The following is a 23,571-nucleotide window of genomic DNA, read 5'->3' as shown; positions in this document are numbered from 1 at the left end:
TGAGTGAGTGAGTGAGTCAGTCAGTCAGTCAGGGCTTTGCCTTTTATTAGTATAGATATAGATAACCTCATTGTCTCCATTATTGCCAATCACTAAAATTTCTGTTTTCTCTTTATTTAGCTTGAGAAAATTACTATTCATCCAATTAGAAACACAAGTAAGACATTGTGTTAGTGAAACAAAAGAGTCGGGGTCATCAGGTGCTATTGATAAGTACAGTTGTGTGTCATCAGCATAGTTGTGGTAGTTCACGTTGTGCCCTGAGATAATCTGACCTGACGGAAGAATGTAAATTGAAAAGAGCAGCAGACCCAGGATAGAGCCTTGTGGACCACCATATTGGATATCATGTGTCTTCGAGTTGTAATTCCCACAACTCACAAAGAATTTTCTCCCTGCCAGGTAGGATTCAAACCAATTTAAGACCCTGCCAGAGAGGCCCACCCATTGACTAAGGTGATTTCTAAGAATATTGTGATCAATGGTGTGAAATGCGGTACTCAGATCGAGGAGGATGAGAACAGATAAATGGCTTCTGTCTGCATTAACCTGCAAGTCATTTACTACTTTAACGAGTGCAGTTTCTGTGCTGTGATTTGTGTTTATTGAGGTGGTCATTTAACTACATAATGACTGCCTTCTCTAGAATTTTACTTAAGAAGGCAGGTTAGAGATGGGTCTAAAATTTTCAAAAGCAGAGGGGTCGAGATGATGTTTCTTAAGTAGGGGTTTAACTACAGCAGTCATAAGGCAGTCTGGGAAGACCCCCGTATCTAATGACGAATTTACTATGTCAAGAATATTGTCAATTAGCACGCCTGATATTTCTTTGAAAAAACTTATTGGTATCGGGTCAAGGATGCAGGTAGAGGGTCTCAGTTGAGAAATTATTTTATGTAAATCAGGTAAATCTGTACTGGTGAAAGAGTTTAATTTGTTTATAACGGAGTATTGGGGCTTAAGAGGATGTGCAGTGTTAGGGAGATATACTATACTATTTCTAATATCATTAATTTTTTGATTGAAAAATAGAGTAATAGCCTCACAGATTTCACTGGAAGTACTTTGGAGGCATTCCTTTGAGTTATCTGGTTTAACAGACGATCAATTGTAGAAAATAAGACTCTGGGATTACTAGCATTGTTATTTATAATCTTAGAGAAATAGCAGCGCCTCTCAAGACGGACAGTGTTATTGTATTCTGTTATTTTAACTTTTAATATTTCATAATGGATAGTTAGTTTAGTCTTCCTCCATTGATGCTCAGCTCTACAACATGTTCTTTTTAAATCAGACACTCTTTGGGTCTTCCATGGTATAGCAATGCTAGAAGATTTTTTCACCGTCTTTTCAGGTGCGACTCTGTCAACAGCAGCTCTCACTTTAGTATTAAATCTTTCCACTTTACTATTTACATTATGCTCACTATTATAGTTGGCACTGTAAACGGACTGATTGCTTAGAGTGTTTGTAAGTTTTAAAGCTGCTGCCGAGTCAAAGAAGCGTTTTTTAACAATATGCTTCTCATGAGTGTTTTCTATCATTATTTCTATATTAAATAGTAAGAGAAAATGGTCTGACAGACGAATATCAATGACCTGCTTCACATCAACTTTTAGTCCTTTAGTAATCACTAAGTCTATCGTATGACCTGCTTTATGTCTAGGCTGATTTATGAGCGTCTCAAATCAAAAGAGTCCAGGAGGTTCATGAATTCCTTTACTTTTGGGTCACACTGATTATCGATATGAAAGTTAAAGTCGCCGACTATTAGGAGTGTGTCATAGTTCGTAATTAAAATTGACAGCAAGTCTGAGAATTCCTCAAAGAAAGACGCGTTAAATTTAGGAGGTCTATACATGGATAATACTAGAACTTGAGAATCTCCATGAATAATAACGGCGAGATACTCAAAGGACTTGGATTTACCAAAACTGACATCTGTCAGTGGGCTGCCGTTTGATGTTGAAATATCCAAAAGATGGACACAATGGAGTGGACCGGAGCCAAATTTCAGTTGTCACAGCAAAGGGCCTGCATACTTGTATGTTGAGTGTCTCGTGGTGTCTGGACTGGCACTGTGAGGAGATATGCCAGGCACAGAATTGGCCATTCTTATCGTGTTATCCCTTACCTAGTGGGCATTACCTGTGTGAACTTTTCACATTCCTCTCATGTCTGCTTGGATTGCTCCTCAAGGTTCTCCGGTTTCCTTTTCATACACCGCAGGTGTGTGTGTGTGTTTGTGTGTTAGGTGAATTGTCAACTTCTACTCAGAGTAGTTGTGGACCCCCATGTCCAGGGTTGGCTCCCACGTTGCACCCAGTCCTTCCAGAGAAGGCTTCAGCCCCCCACGTAGATAAGCAGGTTAGAAAATGGATGGCCATCTGTCAGCGTGTCTCCGATTGAGAATTTCCGGCGTCGGTCACACTTGCACTCATGAGAAATATCTGAACAATGGCCCTGGAGATGACGACGGCGTCGTCGGGAGTAAAAGCAGTCCGGTTGCGGCCTTTCCCCATCTGTTTCAAATTCTTTTTGATGAGTAGGCAGCATTCCAAGGGATTAACAGATTTGATGTTTTTGTTTTATCCGGGCTATTTTTGTTCTGTCTGCACAGTCTCCTGCATTAATTTGATTTCTCTTGTAATGCTGTAATGTTTTTATTCCGTCTAATTGACTTCTCCCTCCCTCTGATCTCCTGCCTGGAACCACACAAGTTCTTTTGCTGAACTGCTTAGAAAAGCAACTAGGAATACGACAATGGGGGAGAATACACAGAAAGAGAGCGCCCCCTACAGGTCTCTCCTGCTTAGAGTAAAACACCAAGGAGAAGAGTAAAGGGGGTGATGCAAGTATTAAAACAGAGGGATGGATGAGCAAAGGGATGCAATTAAAGTCGTAACCTAAAGGAATGACACAGTGATATCCTCCTGCACTACTAAACCTGGTCATTTGGATTCCAATTCCGAAGCACTTGTAATGGTGACCACTAGAGGGGGATATCACCTCCAAACCCCAGCTAGTAAAGAGAGGAAAGCAGAGACGGACAATCCATTAGGGGACTTGGACCGCCACATAGATCACCTTAATCTGAGGGGCACCATTTATGGGCTCCGAACTCTGAGGGGGACCTCCCCTTTTCCGGTTGTCGTACTGTGATTATAATGAGTAGGCACCCTTAAATGAAAATAAACCTGAGGGGGATGTTGTCTTTAAACTCTGATGATACCGAGTGGACGCCATTATCCCCTGGGGGACATTTATGAAAGTAAATGGGTGCACGCTCCTTAATGTCTCCAGTATGTGCACAAAGGGGCATCTTTTCTGCTAGTGAAGAGCCACATTCTCTGGATACCTAGGGGGAGACCCCCCTACCAGTCATCAAAGTCTAATAACACTAACCACACACTGTGAACAATAAAGGGCAACTCCATCAACCCCACCTAGGGCTCGGAAGTAAGCTCTATGGAGCACAAAAGAAAAAGGGAATTGCCCTGAAACTTTGACGGAAATCCAAATCAAATTCCAAGGGCAATGCTTTAAAAAGTAATAAACTGAATCCACAATATGCACAAGTGAACCCCTCACTCCTAATTGTGCTTGAAATAAACCGCTGGGAATTGTGGGGGACCCTCCAGATTTATAGTCCCTGGGTGTGACTGGCAGGTGGCCCCGCCTCTTGGGGAACCACCCACAAAATACAGACAGCTTACATACATAGTGTGGCCACTAGACCTGATGTCCGTCAGATAGTCAAACCTCAGATTCAGGAGGAACAGTGTGGTTTTCGTCCTGGTTGCAGAACAGTGAACCTTTGGCAGAGTCCTGGAGGATGCATGGGAGTTTGCTCAACCAGTTAACATGTGTTTTGTGGACTTCAACCGTGTCCCTCGGGGAATCCTGTGGGGGGTGCTCCGGGAGTATGGGATACTTTTTGTTGAAAGGTAAAAGTTTGCATTCGGTATGCTTTTGAACAATTAATACGCTTTTTGCTGTTGTATGCATGCTGATAATTTGTCTAACCTTGGCTCATACTTTGTAAGTTTGAGAGCAACACATGCAGCACTCAGGTCATCTGTTAGTCTGTTTCTGGTGTCAGATTTGATTTAATTCAAAGCTGAAAACAGCTGCGCACAAGCATAAGATGTTCCAAACAAAGTAAGGAAAGCAATCTCTTCAAGTGCCTTCATTGACTTAAGATTATTTGGCAGAGAATTCCACACTTTAAGGATTTCATTTTCATAACTAACTGTGCTGTCCTTTGTCATCCCTTCGATCCTCTCAAGTGTTTCACGCAGGTCTTCCCTGTTAAGCTCCGCCCCCAAAGCTTCCAATATATATTACGGGGTCGTGGATCAGGTGTGGCGATTAGCAACTCCCGACAATAATTAGAGATGCGGACGACTCCTCACCTGTGCGCTTAAGCGAGGACTGCCCGCATCACAAAGCTCCCGGAAACCGCCCGCCACTCTACCATAACCCCCTTTAAGCGAGTGCGGCAATTATCTGTTAAAACTGGCCTTTTCAATTTTGAGCTGTGGACCCGCTATACCACATCCCCTCCAACCCCACCACGGGAATCACAGACTCAAAAGGCTGCAGTCCGTGCCGCACCCTCAAGCAGCATGTAATGGAAAACTCACTTCTCGATCTGCATCTGCATTTTTAGGCATCTTTGCACCTTGAGCGGACAGTCTTACATCAGCACATCGAATTTTGGCCAGGGAGTTCTCGCCACTTCACAAAATGGCCGGTAGCATATACCAGCAATTCTCAACATTTAAGTATTTGCGACCCGAGTTTTCATAACAGTTTTAATCGCGCCTCCCTAACTTATTTTGAAAGGAGCCCACTAATACCAATTTGTTCTGTTTTAATTAATAAAATATAATAGATGCATATTTTATTATACCTACTTTTATCGACATTTATCTAACTCTATATTTATTTTTATAGTATCAGAATGTAGTTTAAGTTAATTTGTTTTGGTTTCAATAGATGTATTTTTCATGTTTTTGATTCTTGTTTTCTTTTTTTCACATCTTCACATCTTTTTGTTACTTCGCGCCACCCTAGGGGGGTCCGCCACAGTTTGAGAACCACTGGCATATACGCTGGTCATTTCTAGTAATTCAGACTTTGGCCACACCTCTCAGCCAAAATGTGAAACGGCCGGCCAATTCGGGAACTAGCCATCACCCGTGGCTCCGCACACGTAGTAGTGAAACAGGACAAACTTTAAAACTTTAGATCCACATGACCATCATCATCATCATCATCAAATCTTTCCATATGAAGCCTGAAAACCATGAGGACTGATTGAGATCATTGACGTTAGGTGGAATGCCCAGAGGGGGCTGACCAGGTGGTCTCATGGCCTCAGAACCCCTGCAGATTTTGTTTTTTTTTTCTCCAGCTGTCTGGAGTGTTTTTTTTTTTTGTTATTTCCGTCCTCCCCACCATCAGACCTCACTTTCATTCTATGTTAATTAGTGTTTGATTATTTCTATTTTCTTATTGATTTTGTCTTTTTTTTCTCTTTCTTCATCCTGTAAAGCACCTTGAGCTCCATCATTTGTATGAAAACATGCTATATAAGTAAATGCTGTTGTTGTTGTTGTTGTTTACCATACCATTTTCCCAACCCGCTGAATCCTAACCAATCCCAGCCTACACAGGGCTCAAGGCAGGAAACAAACCCCGGGCAGGATGCCAGCCCACTGCAGGGCACACACACACACACATACACCCACACACTAGGGACAATTTAGGATCGCCAATGCACCTAACCTGCATGTCTTTGGTCTGTGGGAGGAAACCCACGCAGGTAGGACCCGGGAAGCGAACCCAAGCCTCCTAACTGCGAGGCAGCAGCGCTGCCCACTGCACCACCATGCCGCCCGGTTAATATAGTTTATTAAATACAATTTGATATGGGATTTGAGAAAGCAACTTTAATTTTTGTGATGTGCCATCTGTTGGAATGACAAATGCAAAGCCTATGTCTCTGTTACATACATTTGGTATGGAATTTATAAAAGCTGCTTTAATGTTTGTGATGCACCATCTGTTGGAATGATTAGTATTGCCTAATTTGATTTTTATATTTTGTCTTTTTTCTCTTTCTTCATCCTGTAGAGCACTTTGAGCTACATCATTTGTATGAAAATGTGCTCTAGAAATAAATGTTGTTGTTAAAAATCAATAAATAAATAGGTATCACTAGCAAAGCGGAGGCAAGGTACGCTCCAAAACGTGGCGAGAGGTAGAGCGAATCGATTGGAGGCTGGCATGTTACTGAGGAGGGCGCCACCTACCCCTGCCCTCGGCCCACAACCTCTCTCTCTCTCTCTCTCTCTGATTACCGCGCGTCAATCGATGCCGCAAGCGAACTATGATTCTAAGCGTGATGAGACGCTTAGAAAATAACCAGAATGTTCAAGCCAATTATTGAAGAAAACCCGATCTAAATCTGTTAAGTAGTTCTCTCGTTTACTAGCTAAAATGCAGGTAAGTTACACCCGAGGTTGGCGCATGAGTGCCCCTTGGCCCGCTGCGTCTCTATCGGATTCACGCAAATAAATCGGTACCACAAGTGAACTTTGATACTTAGTACAAGAAGAGAAGTCGCAAAATCAACTGGAATGTTCAAGCAAATTCTAGAAAAAATCTATCTATCTATCTATCTATCTTATAGTGCCTTTCACATCTATCTATCTATCTATCTATCTATCTATCTATCTATCTATCATAGAGAGCCTTTCATATCTATCTATCTATCTATCTATCTATCTATCTATCTATCTATCTATCTATCTATCTATCTATCTATCTATCTAAGGCCCAGATTAACTGCTTCCTTACCATCATCACCCTTTAGCCCTTCCACTTAAAGATTTGCTGACACGTCTTTGGTAAAACTGAGGCTGAAAATGTTTCCTTCACGCGGGCAGCGTATGCCCCTTTAAAGAGCAGACATTCAACACCACACCTTAGAGACGAGCGCCAGTGAAGTCTGAGCTATAACGGAAGGGGCTTAGAGTCACAGCTTCTAAAGCTTTGATAAATAGCCTTAACAAAGCCCCATTGTTACTGGGAATAACTAACTGCTTTGTGTGCCGGAGCGTCCATATGGAGATCCTAGCCTCTCCTGGATGACCATTTGGATTCCACGTATTCCCAGGATGCCAGGGGTTTAGAGCTGCACAAGCTCTCAGTTGTCACGCAGGTGTGGAGTACACTGAAGATTTATAAGGCTGCACCACAGATTACTTTACATTACGTGATACAGAAGTTTCCTTCAGGAGTACATTGTAGTCAATGTTTTAGAGTTGTACTTTGAAAGATAACTTTCCGAATGTCTTTGTGCTGAGGCCAGTTATGTTGTTTAACTTCCAATTTCACGTTCACTTGTTTTGGTTAGTTTCTCTAAAAATGGATATGTGGGTGTCATCCTCTAGTGTTTTAATGGATAAGTTTGGTATTTTGTAAGATATTTCTTCACAAACTTGGTACATACAATTTCATGTGATAAATGCATAGTGTGTTCTAAGGTGAAGTGTTTTCTATCTTCTTCTTCTTTCAGCTGCTCTTGTTAGGGGTCGCCACAGCTCAGGGCCGTCTTAACAGCATGCAGTGCAATGGAGATCCTTCTTACACAACCACTCAGCAAGTCACAACATACTGTATGTAGATTAGCGTGGGGCCGCTGTGCTGGTGGGGGCAACTGCCCAGCGTGCCCTGGCGTTAAGACGGCCTCTGCACAGTCATCTTGTTCTGTTACACCCGTCACCTCCATGTCTTCTCTCACCACATCCATAAACCTTCTCTTACGTCTTCCTCTTCTCCTCTTCCCTGACAGCTCTATCCTTAGCACCCTTCTCCCAATATACCCAGCATCTCTCCTCTGCACATGTCCAAACCAACACAATCTCGCCTCTCTGACTTTGTCTCCCAACTGTCCCACCTGAGCTGACCCTCTAATGTCCTTATTTCTAATCCTGTCCATCCTTGTCACACCCAATGCAGATCTTAGCATCTTTAACTCTGCCACCTCCAGCTCTGTCTCCTGTGCCACCGTCTCCAGCCCATATACCATAGCTGATCTCACTACCGTCCTGTAGACCTTCCCTTTCACTCTTGCTGATACCCGTCTGTCACAAATCACTCCTGGCACTCTTCTCCACCCACTCCACTCTGCCTGCACTCTCTTCTTCACTTCTCTTCCACAATCCCCATTACTCTGTACTGTTGATCCCAAGTACTTACACTCATCCACCTTCACCAGCTCTGCATCCTCACCATTCCACTGACCTCCCTCTCATTCACACACATGTATTCTGTCTTGGTGGTCCTACTGACCTTCATTCCTCTCCTCTCATATCTTCACCTCTCCAGGGTCTCCTCAACCTGCTCCCTACACTCACTAGAGATCACAATGTCATCAGCAGACATCACAGTCCACGGGGACTCCTGTCTAATCTCGTCTGTCAACCTGTCCATCACCATTGCAAATAAGAAAGGGCTCAGAGCCGATCCCTGATGTTATCCCACCTCCCTCGCTCCTACTGCAGACCTCACCACAGTCTCTTCTCTGCCACTCCAGACTTCCTCATACAATACCACAGCTCCTCTCAGTCACCCTGTCATTTGCTTTCTTCAGGTCCACAAAGACGCAATGCAACTCCTTCTGACCTTCTCTCTACTTCTCCATCATCATCCTCAGAGCAAACATCACATCTGTGGTGTTCTTTCTTGGCATGAAACTATCCTGCGGCTCACTAATCATCACCTCACTTCTTAACTGATCTTCCACTCCTCTTTCCCATAACTTCATGGTGTGGCTCATCAGTTTTATCCCCCTGTAGTTACCACAGTCCTGCACATCCCCCTTATTCTTTAATATCGGCCCACCAGTCCACTTCTTCTCCCCTCCTCAGACATCCTCTCACTTTCCAAGAATCCATTAAACAATCTGGTTAAAAACTCCACTGCCATCTCTCCTAAGCACCTCTGTGCTTCCACAGGTATGTCATCTGGACCAACGGCCTTTCCATTCTTCATCCTCTGCATCGTTGTGTTCTCAGGTTAAGTGTTTTCTATAAATTTAACAAAAGGTTTTATAATGGAGGCTATGGCGTGCCACCAGAAAATGAAAGCCTAAAAGCTTACTGAATATGTCCTCTCTGAAGTAGCAAATGTTTTAATATAAGAAAACATGGCTTCTGTGTTCACGACCCATAATTGTGACAACAAAAGGGTCTGGAAATAATCATTTTATCACACATTCCTCCTACTATTTGTCTCAACTATTTGTTTCTATTCACTTTGTTGATTGAAGGGGCCTTCCTGGGAAGAGGCCTCAGATAAATAGGGAAGTAAATCGACATGACGTCCAGCGCACACACACTTCACTGAGATGTGGTCTTTCAAGAGAAAACCACAGCCTGAGGGGTGTAATGGTACTAAGGAAGATGACAAGAACTGAGGCAGTGTGCAGGTGTGGTCTTCTTTTAAAATGGCCGAAGCTCAAAATGTTGGTGACTTTTTTGTTTGGAAATGACAAGTAGAAGATATTGTACAAAGTGTGTGCAACCTCAAGGTGCGGATTCATTCTGAACAACTGTCTTGTAGCTTCCATTGTAAAATGCCAGGATTGCCTTTATAGGTTTTAAAATTAATCTTAAAGCTTAACTTTAGCAAACAATGGCAATTGTACGGTATCTGTGCCATGTCAGTGAAGAACTAGCCTCAACTTCAAAAGCACCAAACTTATCTTTGAAGTCCTAACTGCCTTACAGAAAACAGATAATCGGTTTTAACAACAGCAGGTCCATTTTAGTGCCAGTCACACAAGGAGCTCCTCGGGGATCTGCCCTCGGCCTTCTGCTACCTGGCATCTGCATGGGTCCCCTTGGCCATTTTAGATTAGATTAAGTAAACTTTATTAATCCCAGGGGGGCATTTGGATGAATATGGTAGCAGAAACAAAAAACAAGATACAAACTCACAGGACAAACAATACAATCATTTAAGTGAAAGGCGCTATGTGATAGATAGATAGATAGATAGATAGATGTGAAAGGCACTATATGATAGATAGATAGACAGATAGATAGATAGATGTGAAAGGTGCTATATGATAGATAGATAGATGTGAAAGGCACTATATGATAGATACTGTAGATAGATGTGAAAGGCGCTATATGATAGATTGATCGATGTGAAAGGCACTATATGATAGATAGATGTGAAAGGCGCTATATGATAGATACTGTAGATGTGAAAGGCACTATATGATAGATACTGTAGATAGATGTGAAAGGCGCTATATGATAGATTGATAGATGTGAAAGGCACTATATGATAGATACTGTAGATAGATGTGAAAGGCGCTATATGATAGATTGATCGATGTGAAAGGCACTATATGATAGATTGATCGATGTGAAAGGCACTATATGATAGATACTGTAGATAGATGTGAAAGGTGCTATATGATAGATAGATACTGTAGATAGATGTGAAAGGCGCTATATGATAGATACTGTAGATAGATGTGAAAGGCGCTATATGATAGATGTGAAAGACGCTATATGATTGATCGATGTGAAAGGCACTATTTTGATAGATAGATACTGTAGATAGATGTGAAAGGCGCTATATGATAGATCGATTGATGTGAAAGTAGCTATAAGATAGATAGACAGACATGAAAAGCAATATACAGTATAACAAATAGATAGATGTGAATGGCAGTATATGATAGATACTGTAGATAGATGTGAAAGGCGCTATATGATAGATGTGAATGGCGCTATATGATAGATAGGTACTGTAGATAGATGTGAAAGGCGCTATATGATAGGTACTGTATATAGATGTGAAAGGCGCTATATGATAGATACTGTAGATAGATGTGAAAGGCGCTATATGATAGATATGGAAGTCGCTATAAGATAGATAGATAGACTGATAGACATAAAAAGCAATATACAGTATAACAGATAGATGTGAATGGCAGTATATGGTAGATAGATAGATATGAAAGGCATTATATAACAGATAGATAGAAATAGTTGAAATGGCTCGAGTACGGCCATCTTGAGAAGTTGGAAAGTGTTAAGAGGAGCACCGCCAAATTAACACAGGAATACTGAAACTAGGAAAATGGGAGACTTGGTCTCTGAGCTCCAAACAATAGTCAGGAGCCTGTTAAAAAAATAACAAAAGACTAGTGAACCGCAGGTGACTGCCATGTAACTAAACAAACCAAAGTAGGACACGTGCCTAGCAACCAATGATGCATGGGGGTGTGGCCAAAGACTAGGAGTATTGAGTGGTGGGTGTCATAGACACTGGGGGTGTGGTCACAAGAGGCAAAAGCAGAGGTGTAAGAGGTAGAAATTTATTTTTATGCAGCACCTTTCATAATCAACATTGGAAATGGCTAAATAAATAACGATTTTACTTTTTTATCCTATATAGGGAAATTCATTTATTTTGTACATCAACAATAAACTTATAAAAACATAGGATGTAATATTAAAAACAAAAAGAGAGAAATACAATATAAACAATTACATACAGTATATTAACTACTAGCTGTGCTATGCCATTTAGTATGGCATTCGTAAAAGCAGCGTTAATGTGGGTGATATGTCATCTGTTAGAATGCATAGGTCATGCCACTTGGTATGGGATTCATAAAATCAGTGTTAATTTTTATGATGCGCCATCTGTTGGAATGACAAATGCAATGTATGCTGTAATGAAAAAAGTCAAGAAAAATACAAATTTAATTAAGGAATACTTCACTGAAAAAATGATCTTTTTTTTTTAAATTTTTTGTTTATTACTCCATGTGGTTTGGAGTACTGAGTGAGAAAGAAACTTAATCTCACGTTTTCATGGAGAACAAGATGACAGAATACAAGTCAAGGTGATCAGTGCTGTACGATGTCAAACAATATGATAAAACATCCATGGAGAAAAGAAAAAAGTTAGAGAATGTGAATGTATGTATGGTGTAACATTCAGTAATTAGGCTGTTTAATAAGAACTGGTAACCGGAGTACACGTCCGTCGCTGATGTGACAGATTCCTCTAAGCCACTGTAAAGTTTCTTAGTATTTGTATTTGCATACGTATGTACAGTATGTATGAATGCAGTGCCAGTCGAAGTGCATATGGAGCCCTAGGTGGCAAGAAGACACGCGCGTCCCCTTAGTTACCAAATCAGCGACCCCCCAGTGTCCATAGTATGGAGGAGGTGGAAAGGTCCGGAGGGTGTGCCACTTGACTTACCAAAATGGGTCCCCTCTGTATCTGTAGTGCATTTTCAACAATAATAGATTTAAAGCTCTGAGAGGTGAGGATGTCACCCTTTGTGTCCTTCACCCTGTGACTTACCTAAACGGAGACCCTCGGTGTCTATAGCGGGCTTTCAGTATTATTAGACTTTGTGGATGCAGGTTAGGGGTTCAGCCCTGGTGTCTGTAGCACATGTCCCTCGACTTACCAAAATGGTGCCCTTCAGTGTCTCTAGCGTGTGTTCATTAGTGTTAGACTTCATACAGTAGTGTTCATAGACTACAGGCTACGTGGTGCACACTCCTTTACTTACCAGAACACCAAGCCATAGCACGGATGGAACAGAAAGGTACAGAGCCCATGTCGTTTCACTTGCAAAAATGGCGCTGCATGGGTTTTGGTGTTCTAGGCATCTGCTAATGTCACCCAATGGATTGACCTACTCTGTATGTATCCGCCTTAATAAACGGATATGTGTCTGTTTGTGTGTTCATCTGGTTGCTACGTCTCTGTCATTCTAACAGATGGCACATCACAAACATTAACAATGCTTTTACAAATCCCATACCAGTTGTATATAACAGACATATGCATTGCATTAGTCATTCCAACAAATGGCACATCACAAACATTAACAATGCTTTTACAAATCCCATACCAGTTGTATATAACAGACATATGCACTGCATTTGTCATTCCAGCAGATGGCACATCACAAAAATTAAAGCTGCTTTCTCAAATCCCATACCAAATGCACATAATAAACAACAACAGCATTTACTTATAGCACTTTTTCATATGAAAGATGTAGCTGAAAGTGCTTTACAGGATGAAGAAAGAGAAAAAAAAATACAAAATAAATTTTTGTATTCCAAAATAGAATTATGGAACACTAATTAACATAGAATAAAATTAAGGTCCGATGGCCAGGGAGAACAGAAAAAAAACAAATAAAACTTCAGACAGCAGGAAAAAAAAAAAAAATCTGTAGGGCTGCCAGGCCAAGAGACCACCCACCCAGTCCCCTCCTGGCATTCTACCTACCATAAATGATCTCAATCAGTCCTCATGGTTTTCATGCTTTACATGGAAGAATTTGATGATGATGGTCAAGTCTTAAAAAGTCATAAAGACTTATGCTTTGCATTTGTCACTCCAACAGATGGCACATTACAAACATTAACGCTGCTTTTTCAAATGCCATACCAAATGGCTTGTAACACAGACATATGCATTGCATTTGTCATTCCGACAGATGGCGCATCACAAATATTTAAACTGCTTTTACAAATCCAATACCAGTTGTATATAACACAGACATATGCATTGCATTTTTCATTCCGACAGATGGCGCATCGCAAACATTTAAACTGCTTGTATGAATCGCATACCAAATGGCATGTAACAGAGACATACTGTAAGGCTAATTCATACTGTGTTAATCACACAGCGTATGAGAACATGGCAGCAACTGTGAAAAAGGTTATTACGAAAACTAAAAGGCAGTTGGAGAGAAATCCTGAAAAAAAGGGCAAAAGATGACTCGGAGATTCTTTCAATATTTTAGTAATAAAAAAACAGCCAAGGTGGAGAATTTCAGGAACAATAATGGAATGTTGGAATTTATATGCAATTATATTGAAGTTGACATATGTGAGGAAGCGGATAACCCCCAGCAGTAACAGGGACTACTAAGGAGGTACTGAATGATTTGGAAATTGTAGAGAGAGATATGTGGCATACTGTAAATGAAATAGGCTGAAATCAACCGAATCACCAGGACCACAAATGTTCTTGATGGCTTAAGGAAATCATTGAGTTCAGATATAAACCCTTGAGGCAAGTTAAATAAAATGGTTGACAGGACTGATCCAGGTAACTAAAGGCAAGTAAGCCTAATGTGCATCATTACAGGTAAATTCAAGTCAATGTCAATTGCCTGCACAAACAAGGTGTACGCACATGTGTTTGGTGAAATTATGTTCTACGTTTCTATAAATTACAAAAATAAAATACACGGGGCACAGAGGACAAGCCTAAACACTAACCCAACATGTCCATTTTGTTGTTGAGTACTGAGGACCACCAGGTTCACATAACACTGCCGGATCAGGCGCAGTCCAATGACTGAAATGAGCCAGCAGGTCACAAGGGGAGGTGATGTCTTAAATTGTGTTGTGTCACACTGTAGTCTCTCTCTGTCTTTCTCCTCAGACCCGTTTAATGTTCGTCAGATGTTATCAAATACCTGGGAAGGCAGGAGCTTAACGGAGAAATGTGGTCCTTATCCAAACTTTTGAAATACGCTTCCTCGGTTTCTCTAATTGCATACCTGGAACAGAAACAGGAAGCCGGCGTGGGTATAACGTTACACAAAATGAATAAACAGGCTTAATGCTGTAGGCATGATGAGCGCATGTATCTGGCACAGGAATGAAGTGTTATGGAAAGGTAATCAATGAAACAGAAGACACAGAAAACAATCTGAAAGAGCACACGAAAACTGACTCCTGATAATCCCAGATGTATAAATCATGACACTCTGGTTGTCCACCTACGTTTCTTATGATGGGATATCAATCAATCAATCAGTCAATCACAGTCATCTAGATTGTGTGGCACTAAGCCTGAAAGTTGTTGGTTCAACGCCTGTTGGCCGCAGTTTGGGTGATGCTGAGCTTCAGTTCTTAAAAGAACGTCCTGAAATATCCGTCCTGTTGCTATTGTCTCCGTCATTCCCAAAGATGGTGCATCAAAAGCATTTTTACTGGTAAAATGCATTGCATTTGTCATTCCAACAGACGGCACAGCAGAAACATTAACACTGCTTTTACAAGTCCCAAATGGCGTGTAATAGGGATATACACATTGCATTTGTTATTCCAACAGATGGCGCGTCACAGACCGCTTCACACCGCTTTACAAGTCTCATACCAAATGCAGGTCCAAATGTTGACACGTGAGAACATGTAAACTCCTCACAGGTAGCACCCAGGTCTGGGATTTGGACCCAGCAGTCTGATGCCATGAGGCACAAGTGGTACACACCATTTAACTGGGAAGACTGCAGTTTGAGGGAACAGGATTCCATGAAGTGAAATGCTGAGCGTCTTAAACTCTGGAATCATCTTACAGTGACATTACCAGTTGTGCCCAGCGCCATTTTATGGCCTAGTTGTCTGTTCTCTTTGTTTCACTTGCGTGCAGGGAAACTGAAACCTACACTTACCTCAGATTGGAGGTAGCACTATGGAGATTGTCAATTTCATGCCTGGCAGGTTTTAATCCTGAGGTGAAAGACAAAAGAGAAAGCTGATCTGGAGGTAAACACAAGAGGGTGACCTGCTCAGGAGGGACTGGTTTATACAAGTGTGACAGAAAGGCCATTGAGGCCACTGGGGAAAACTTAGAACGGGCGCTTTGTGCCAATTCAGAAGCTTTACATCCGTACTTGAGTGCTTGTCTGTCTATCTATCTATCTATTATATAGTGTCTTTCATATCTATCTATCTATCTATCTATCTATCTATCTATCTATCTATCTATCTATCTATTATATAGTGCCTTTCAGTCTATCTATCTATTATATAGTGCCTTTCAGTCTATCTATCTATCTATCTATCTATCTATCTATCTATCTATCTATTATATAGTGCCTTTCAGTCTATCTATCTATCTATCAGCATATGGCAAATAATGAAAGGTGCTATGCATATAAAGATGTGAAACATTTTCCCTCAGAATATTCTGTATTGAGTGCTGTACAGCCAGAAAAGACTGAAGATGGTTGGACTGGTCTATCCACCAGTGTTTGTGTGTCTATCTGTATGTGTATATCTGGTTGCTATGTCTCTGTCATTGTAATAGATGGCGCATCACAAATATTTTTAGTAATAAAGGCATTTCATTTGTCATTCCAACAGATGGTGCATCACAGACATTAACACACTGCTTTTAAAAATCTCATACTACATGGCATATAACAGAGATATTTGGATTATATTTGTCATTCCAACAGATGGCGTGTCACAAACATTTGCACAAATAAAATGCATTACTAAAAATGTTTGTGATGTCTCTGTCACTCCAAAAGAAATAAAAATGCAGTTTATTTATTTGCCACTCCAACAGATGAAAAAAAAATGAACACACTGCTTTTACAAATTTCATACTAAATGGCATAAAGCTGAGACATTTGGATTACATTTCTCATTCCAACAGATGGAGCATCACACACATTTTAGTAATACAATGCATTACATGTGTCTTTCCAACAGATGGCTCATCATTTGTGCATCAACATTTGCACAAATAAAATGCATTACTAAAATGTTTGTGATATCTCTGTCACCCCAAAAGATGGCGCATGACCAACATTCATAAGAAATAAAATGCAATTCCTTTGTCATTTCAACAGATGGAGCATTGCAAACTTTAGCACTGCTTTAACAAATGCCATACCAAATGGCACATAACAGAGACCTATGCATTGCATGTGTCATTCCAGCAGATGGTGCATCAAGAAACATTTTTAGTAAAGCATCTTATTACTGCAATTTTTTTGGAGGGCGCCATTTGTTGGAATGACAAATGCAATGCATCTTATTACTACACTAGCAAAATACCCGCGCTTCGCAGCGGAGAAGTAGTGTGTTAAAGAAGCAATGAAAAAGAAAAGGAAACATTTTGAAAATAACGTAACATGATTGTCAATGTAATTGTTTTGTCACTGTTGTGAGTGATGAGTGTTGTTGTCATATATATATATTTACACACACACATAAACATATATATATACATATCTATACATATACACATATATACATACATATATATCTACATATATACACATACATATACACACACATAAATACATACACACATACTGTACATATATATACATATACATACATATCTACATATATACACACACAGCTATTTCGTATCAGTGCAATACGCTGCTTGTTAAAATGGATAACTCCCGCTCTTACGTGCAAGTCTGCGTGGATATTATGAACTATCGTATTTGTTCAAGTTCTATTTAAATTTTAAATAGAAGGAATTTTTATTTAGTCGACAGAAATATCTTTGGTAGGAATGGTAAAAACAGACAGGAATATTATTCCTGAATAAATCAACTCAAACCTTAAACAACTTATAATATTTTGCTCTCCATAAAAATATATCCTGTCAAAATTATACAAATTCAAATATGAACATGCTGCATAACAAAACCTGGAAATATAAATAAAATGTGTTCCTTTCAGCAATAACAAATCAAATCATTCAGTTGTCTTTGCTCATATGTCATTTTAGAGCTGGACGCCTGGCATCTTTTTGGCACAGGTTCGTTTCTGTTTGGTGTGAGGTTCTGTGTTGTGGAGATTCTCAGGATGGATTGCAGGTGCTCATCAGTGAGGCGACTCCTGTGTGCTGTTTTGTTAGTCTTTATCACTGAGAAGAGCTTCTCACACAGATATGTGCTACCAAACATGCACAAGGTTCGAGCCGCATGTAGACGGACTTTTTGTTCTTCAAAGTCACCAAAGCGCCGTGCAAACTCAGTGCGCCAGTTTATCAGCAAAGTGCGATTTGGGAACACCGTAGTGACGACTTGGTTTAACATTACTTGGCAACAGGGAAAGTGGGGCAAGTGGTTGTGTCTCCCATAAAAGCAGCTTCACTTGAAATCACTTTGTGATTGTGCACGGTAAAACGTCCGCTGAAGTGTCAGATTCTTATTTAATTATGCTGCTTTCTGTATCTTCTGAACTGCATTCAGGTCTTTCAGGTTACCCTGATGTTTTGTCTCATAGTGCCGCCTTAGATTAAATTCTGTAATTACAGCCACATTAGCTCCACAAATGAGACACACGGGTTCAGTAAACATATACTCAGCCTCCCATCGGTTTTAAAGGCTCTATTTTCAGAATCAACTTTTCTCTTCAGCATCGTGTGAGCTAGCCGCAATAACTTGCAGCATCATAAGGTAGACTTGATTAAGCGGTAAGTGTTCGGCAAGGCAGCTGAAGCGCTGCATTATGGGATCTGTAGTTTATTGTGTTACCAGCGCTTCATATACCGGGCCATTAATAACAATAATACAGTATATAAAATGATCTCGCGGGCGGATATAATTACGCGGGCGGATGTGGCCCGTGGCCCTTGAGTTTGACACATATGGACTAAATAGAACTTGAAAAGATATATTTTTCAAATGTGATCGCGCAATTCAGATAGAGTTGACGCAAGACTACAGCCTGCATGCCTCAATAAGTCATCCTCCCTCGCTCTTACTTTTTACCGCTCATCTAATGAATACACTGAGTATGGCTTTACCAAAACAATCATTGATGGCTAATAAAGTATCCATTATTCGAGTATGTAGATCGGGTTATATATATATACATATATATATATATACCAGCGTATCGCAGGAGAAGTAGTGTGTTAAAAAGCTAGAAAAGAAAAGGGAACATTTTAAAAATAACGTAACATGACTGTCAATATACAGTATTTGTTTTGTGAGTGTTACTGAGTGTTGCTGTCATCAAGGATTTGATTATCATTATTTCTTTCAATCAGGTTCGTATTTGTAGGATGTGTTGTGTTCAAGTTACATTCCGTGTTTGTCAATCGCTGTAAAGATGACAGGTTTCATTCATCGATTCGTTTCTTACTGCATCAATAAACAGCTCGTCTTCTTCTTTATCTGAGACCTGACACACTGCATGCACGGGTTTTTTTTACACTGTCTTCCTTTAGCGGGACATTGACTTTTTCCAACGTGTGCTTTGTTTCCGCAGTAGTTGGATTTATGAATATGCTTATATGTATCAGACGCTTCATATTTTTGCTGCCTTTTCAATTGTGTAATTCGGTTTTGTTCAGCTCTTTGGAACTGTTGCTTTTATCTGTGCACTGCGCCAGTTCACGTGAGCCACTCGGTGTACATGCATCGAAGGTTCCCAGCTGTGCTGGTGCCATCTCGTGCTATGTCCATGGCTGTATTTAATGTTACCTTAGTCCTGGCACTTAAAACTTTCTCTCGCAGTTTCGCTGAGTTTGTGTCAAACACCACCCTGACCATCTCATCTTCCTCTCCATAAGCACAGTCCTTCACCCGTGAATATTTAGTGGCAGTTTGCTATTGGATTGCCGCTGACGGACGGCCTTATATGGGCAGGCACTAAATTACAAACGCCAGCGGCAGCCTGTCTATGAACTTAATTTAAAGTGTAGGTTTACATCGTGCTTTGTTTCCAAGTAGCAGAACTCATGAATATGGTTGTATATGTCACTCGCCGCTTCTTATTGTTTCGCTGCCTTCTCAATTATATAATGCATGTTTTCTTGAGCGCTTTTTTGAGGTCTTACTGGTTTTCTATGTAGTGTGATTACGTGGGAGGCGTGATGATGTCACACGAAACTCCCCCACGGTTGAAGCTCATCTCCATTACAGTAAATGGAGAAAAACTGCTTCCAGTTATGACCATTACGCGTAGAATTTCGATATAAAACCTGCCCAACTTTTGTAAGGAAGCTGTAAGGAATGAACCTGCCAAATTTCAGCCTTCCACCCACACGGGAAGTTGGAGAATTAGTGATGAGTGAGTGAGTGAGTGAGTGAGTGAGGGCTTTGCCTTTTATTAGTATAGATGCATTACAAAAATGCATTCGAATAGATGGTGCACAACAACCCCTAACACAATAAAATACGCAGAAAGCAAAGGGGTCTCAATCCTTTACGATTTCACTGTAAATATCTAGCAGTATGTTTGTGACTAAAGCTAATGGAATTATTTTTTATTGTTTGTGTGATTTACTTCCTCCCATCCATCTCCTGTCCTAAGCCTCCAATTCTGCCCATGGATTGGCATTAAAAAAAAAAACAAACCTACAAATGTCTGACTTGTTTTTTTGATTTATTTTTCCATTTTGACTCTCTTATCTGGTTTGCATTTTCGAGATTTGAGGATCATTTACACGTCTTAGTATCTGACTATTCCTTTTACCACTTCCCCTATCAAGATGTCCACAAAGCCTTGCAGTGCTTTGCCAGAATGAATTGGTCCCCTATGGTAATTCACCAGATTTGTTCAAAAGTAGAAGTGATGACAAGAATATGTGAACCCCACACACAAGGTACTGTGGGTGTCAAATCAGCCCCCAGGATGACGTAACGATAGACGCCATCGTCACCGTGCCCGTTTTTTGTGCGTACATTTTATCTCCTGCTTGACTCCCGTGCGCATCGCCTTGACTGAGAGGCCACATTGTTCCCCCTTCACTAACCATCTGCTTTCTTTTGTTTTCTTCTTTCATGATGTTAGCCTTGGCCGAACGTCTCCAACCTAGCAAAGGACTTCATCACCAGGCTGCTCACCATCGACCCAAATGACAGAATGACTGCAGGCCAAGCACTCAAGCATCCATGGATAGTGACAATGGCGGCTTCCTCCTCCATGAAGAACCTCCACCGCTCCATCTCCCAGAACCTGATGCGGAGGGCGTCCTCCCGCTGCCACAGCTCCAAGTCTGGCCACTCCAGTGGTTCAAACAAATCTCGGCGCAACTGGGAGAAAGACCTGCTAGAGCGAAACCTGAAATACCAGCCTCACCATGAGCTACAATGAGCATCGAGGGTCTTCGGGTCAGTCTGGTCTGTTAGCGCCAAGTTACCTTTTTTAACCTTACTGTGACTTTGACCGCGTGCCCTGCTCGTTTGAAGAGAATCGACAAGATCTCGGCTGCAGGACTTTGTTTCGTTAGGACCCTGTGGTGCTAAAACACCCAAAAATGTTATTGGTAAAATGGCATCAATCAAATATGAGCGTTGAGTTTTTAGCCTTCTATTGTAAATTATCTTTATTTCCAGAATAAAGTATGTGCTTTTTTTTTTGCAAACCAGAACAAGACACATTCTCTGTCTTGGAATACCAAAAAGAAAAGAGGGAATTGGGCCTGGAGCAGGGTACAGTCCAGTGAAAAAGTAAGTGCACCCCATGGGCATTGTTGCTTTTTTCAACAGATTTGAACAGGCAGTCGTTAGATCTTCATGCAGAGAGTGTCCTGTTTGGATGATTTTGAGGGGTTTACCAGACCTACTGATGTAGGATTGGATCCTGATGGGTGTTGGACTCTATCAAGGCTGTCCTCTGTCCCCGATTCTGTTCTGATAAAGTTTATGGGCAGAATTTCTAGGCGTAGCCAAGGAGTAAAGGGCTTTCGGTGACCTCAGGGGAACAAATGACACATCACATTGCTGTTGTGTTCAGAACGAACAAAAATGTAGATTTGTTAACGAGGAAAAAGACCAACCACCTCATTCACCACGTTCATCACCACTTTGATGACAATCAAGATTTTCAGGTGTGACACTAGAGGGCGCTGTCGCTCCTCAAACCCTGCAGACAAACATCCAAGACACCAAGTAAAAGCACCAGTTATCTTTTTCATTTCTTTTCTTTTTGATATTGGGCCACAGTAGACACCACAATAAACAGTAAATCAGTAATACAATGCAATAAATCCTCCTCTCCTCCCAGCAGCTCCGTCACACTACCACCCAACTCCGGCTCCGATTGCTGGGTCTCTCATAGTCCTTTATATAGTCCTTGACCCGGAAGTGCTTCTGTCCATGTGCTTCAATAGCACTTCCGGGTCAGATGAAGACTTATATACTTCTTCAGCCCGGAAGTACTTCTGTGCAGCACCCACGGTACCCAGCAGGGTTGTGAATCCAATCTCCATCTCCCATGATGCTGGCACCCTGCCCGGGGTTTGTTTCCTGCCTTGCGCCCTGTGTCGGCTGGGATTGGCTCCAGCAGACCCCCGTGACCCTGTAGTTAGGATATATAGCAGGTTGAATAATGGATGGATGGATGGATCTCCCATGATGCCCAGCCGGAATCCGTGGCACCTCTATGCTGCAGGGAAGTGTCGGCCAGGTGGAGCTGCCAGCCGTCCATCACACAGGATGAGGTACCAATGGCTAAAATCTCCATGGAGAAGTGTGCAGGTGGGTTCTCTGGACCTCAGGATGTGGAGGGTCTGGTGTCCTCTTGGCTATCGGATAGAGGGGTCCTTTCATCGGATTGGCTGGCCCAGCGCTGACTCAGCTGTGGAATGGCCAATAGGGGGAGGCAGCTTGATGGCCGAGGTCTCCAGGACTCGTATTATGGGATATCATCTTCTGTTGAATTCTGCTCAGTACTTGTAATATTTCTATTGCACTCTTGCAGGGGTCCTCAATCACGGTCCTGGAGGGCCACAGGTTTTTGCTCCAACCCATTTACTTAATAAGAAGCCCTTATTGCTCAAGTGACACTTCTGCTTCAATTCAGTTGTCTCACTCGTTAAGATTTTGACCCCTAATTTTAGTTTTAAACAGCCATATTTTTGGTTATTAATGGCTCCTAGTAATAACGTGCAAATGACAAAAGAGAGCAGCACGTCTCCATTTACACCTGTGTGTACTTATCAGGCACTGTTGGGTTTAATGAAATACTTGGAAGGAAAGTGAAGGACTGAGAATTACTCCTCCATTTTAGCCTTCAAATTATCTCGATGATATCCTTAGAAAGGGGAAGAAAATCTGGGATATGAGAATGAGCTGACATGGCAGAGTTAAAGCATCAACACGCCATGAAATTAAATTATTGGCAAGAATTGCTTTCTAATTAATCAACAGGGTTAGAATGAAAAGCTGCAGCCACTGCGCCCCCCCAGGACTGTGATTGAGGACCCCCTGCACCATTGTATCATATTGTGGATTAGTTCTGTTCTGTGTGTTGAATTATGTTTGGCCCCCTTTGTCTTGAGACCCACTGCATGCCCAACCGACCTGGAAAGGGATCTCTCTTTGAACTGCCTTTTCCCAATGTTTCTTCCATTTTTGGGTTGTTTTTGTCGTCTTAGAGAGTCTAGGCGGGGGTGGGGGTGCGTCAAAAGGCAGGGTCTGTTAAAGCCCATTGTGGCCCACCTTGTGTGATTTTGGGCTGTACAAGAAATAAATTATATAGTATTGTATTGTGGAGCTGGCAACACGGTGGCGCAGTGGGTAGCGCTGCTGCCTCGCAGTTTGGAGACCTGGGTTTGCTTCCCGGGTCCTCCCTGCAAGGAATTTGCATGTTGTCTGCGTGGGTTTCCTCCCACAGTCCAAAGACATGCAGGTTAGGTGCATTTGTGATTCTAAATTGTGCTTGGTGTGTGTGTGTGTGTGCCCTGTGGTGGGTTGGCTTCCTGCCTTGCGCC

General features: G+C 41.5%; 1 protein-coding gene across 1 annotated transcript in view; it reads left to right on the top strand.

Moving 5' to 3' along the window:
- LOC120530122 (serine/threonine-protein kinase H1-like) overlaps window positions 1-21,762 on the top strand; it is a 59,951-nt gene extending 38,189 nt beyond the window's left edge. The window contains exon 3 of the mRNA XM_039754301.1: window positions 20,649-21,762. Within this exon, the coding sequence (XP_039610235.1) occupies window positions 20,649-20,951 (303 nt within the window). The 3' untranslated portion in view covers window positions 20,952-21,762. The remainder of the gene's footprint in view (window positions 1-20,648) is intronic.
- Window positions 21,763-23,571: the final 1,809 nt, after the last annotated feature.

The sequence above is a fragment of the Polypterus senegalus genome, chromosome 5 (assembly GCF_016835505.1).
Source record: "Polypterus senegalus isolate Bchr_013 chromosome 5, ASM1683550v1, whole genome shotgun sequence".
Taxonomy (NCBI): Eukaryota; Metazoa; Chordata; class Cladistia; order Polypteriformes; family Polypteridae; genus Polypterus; species Polypterus senegalus.
The sequence above is the reverse complement of the archived record's forward strand: the minus strand, read 5'-3'. Positions and strand labels throughout refer to the sequence as shown.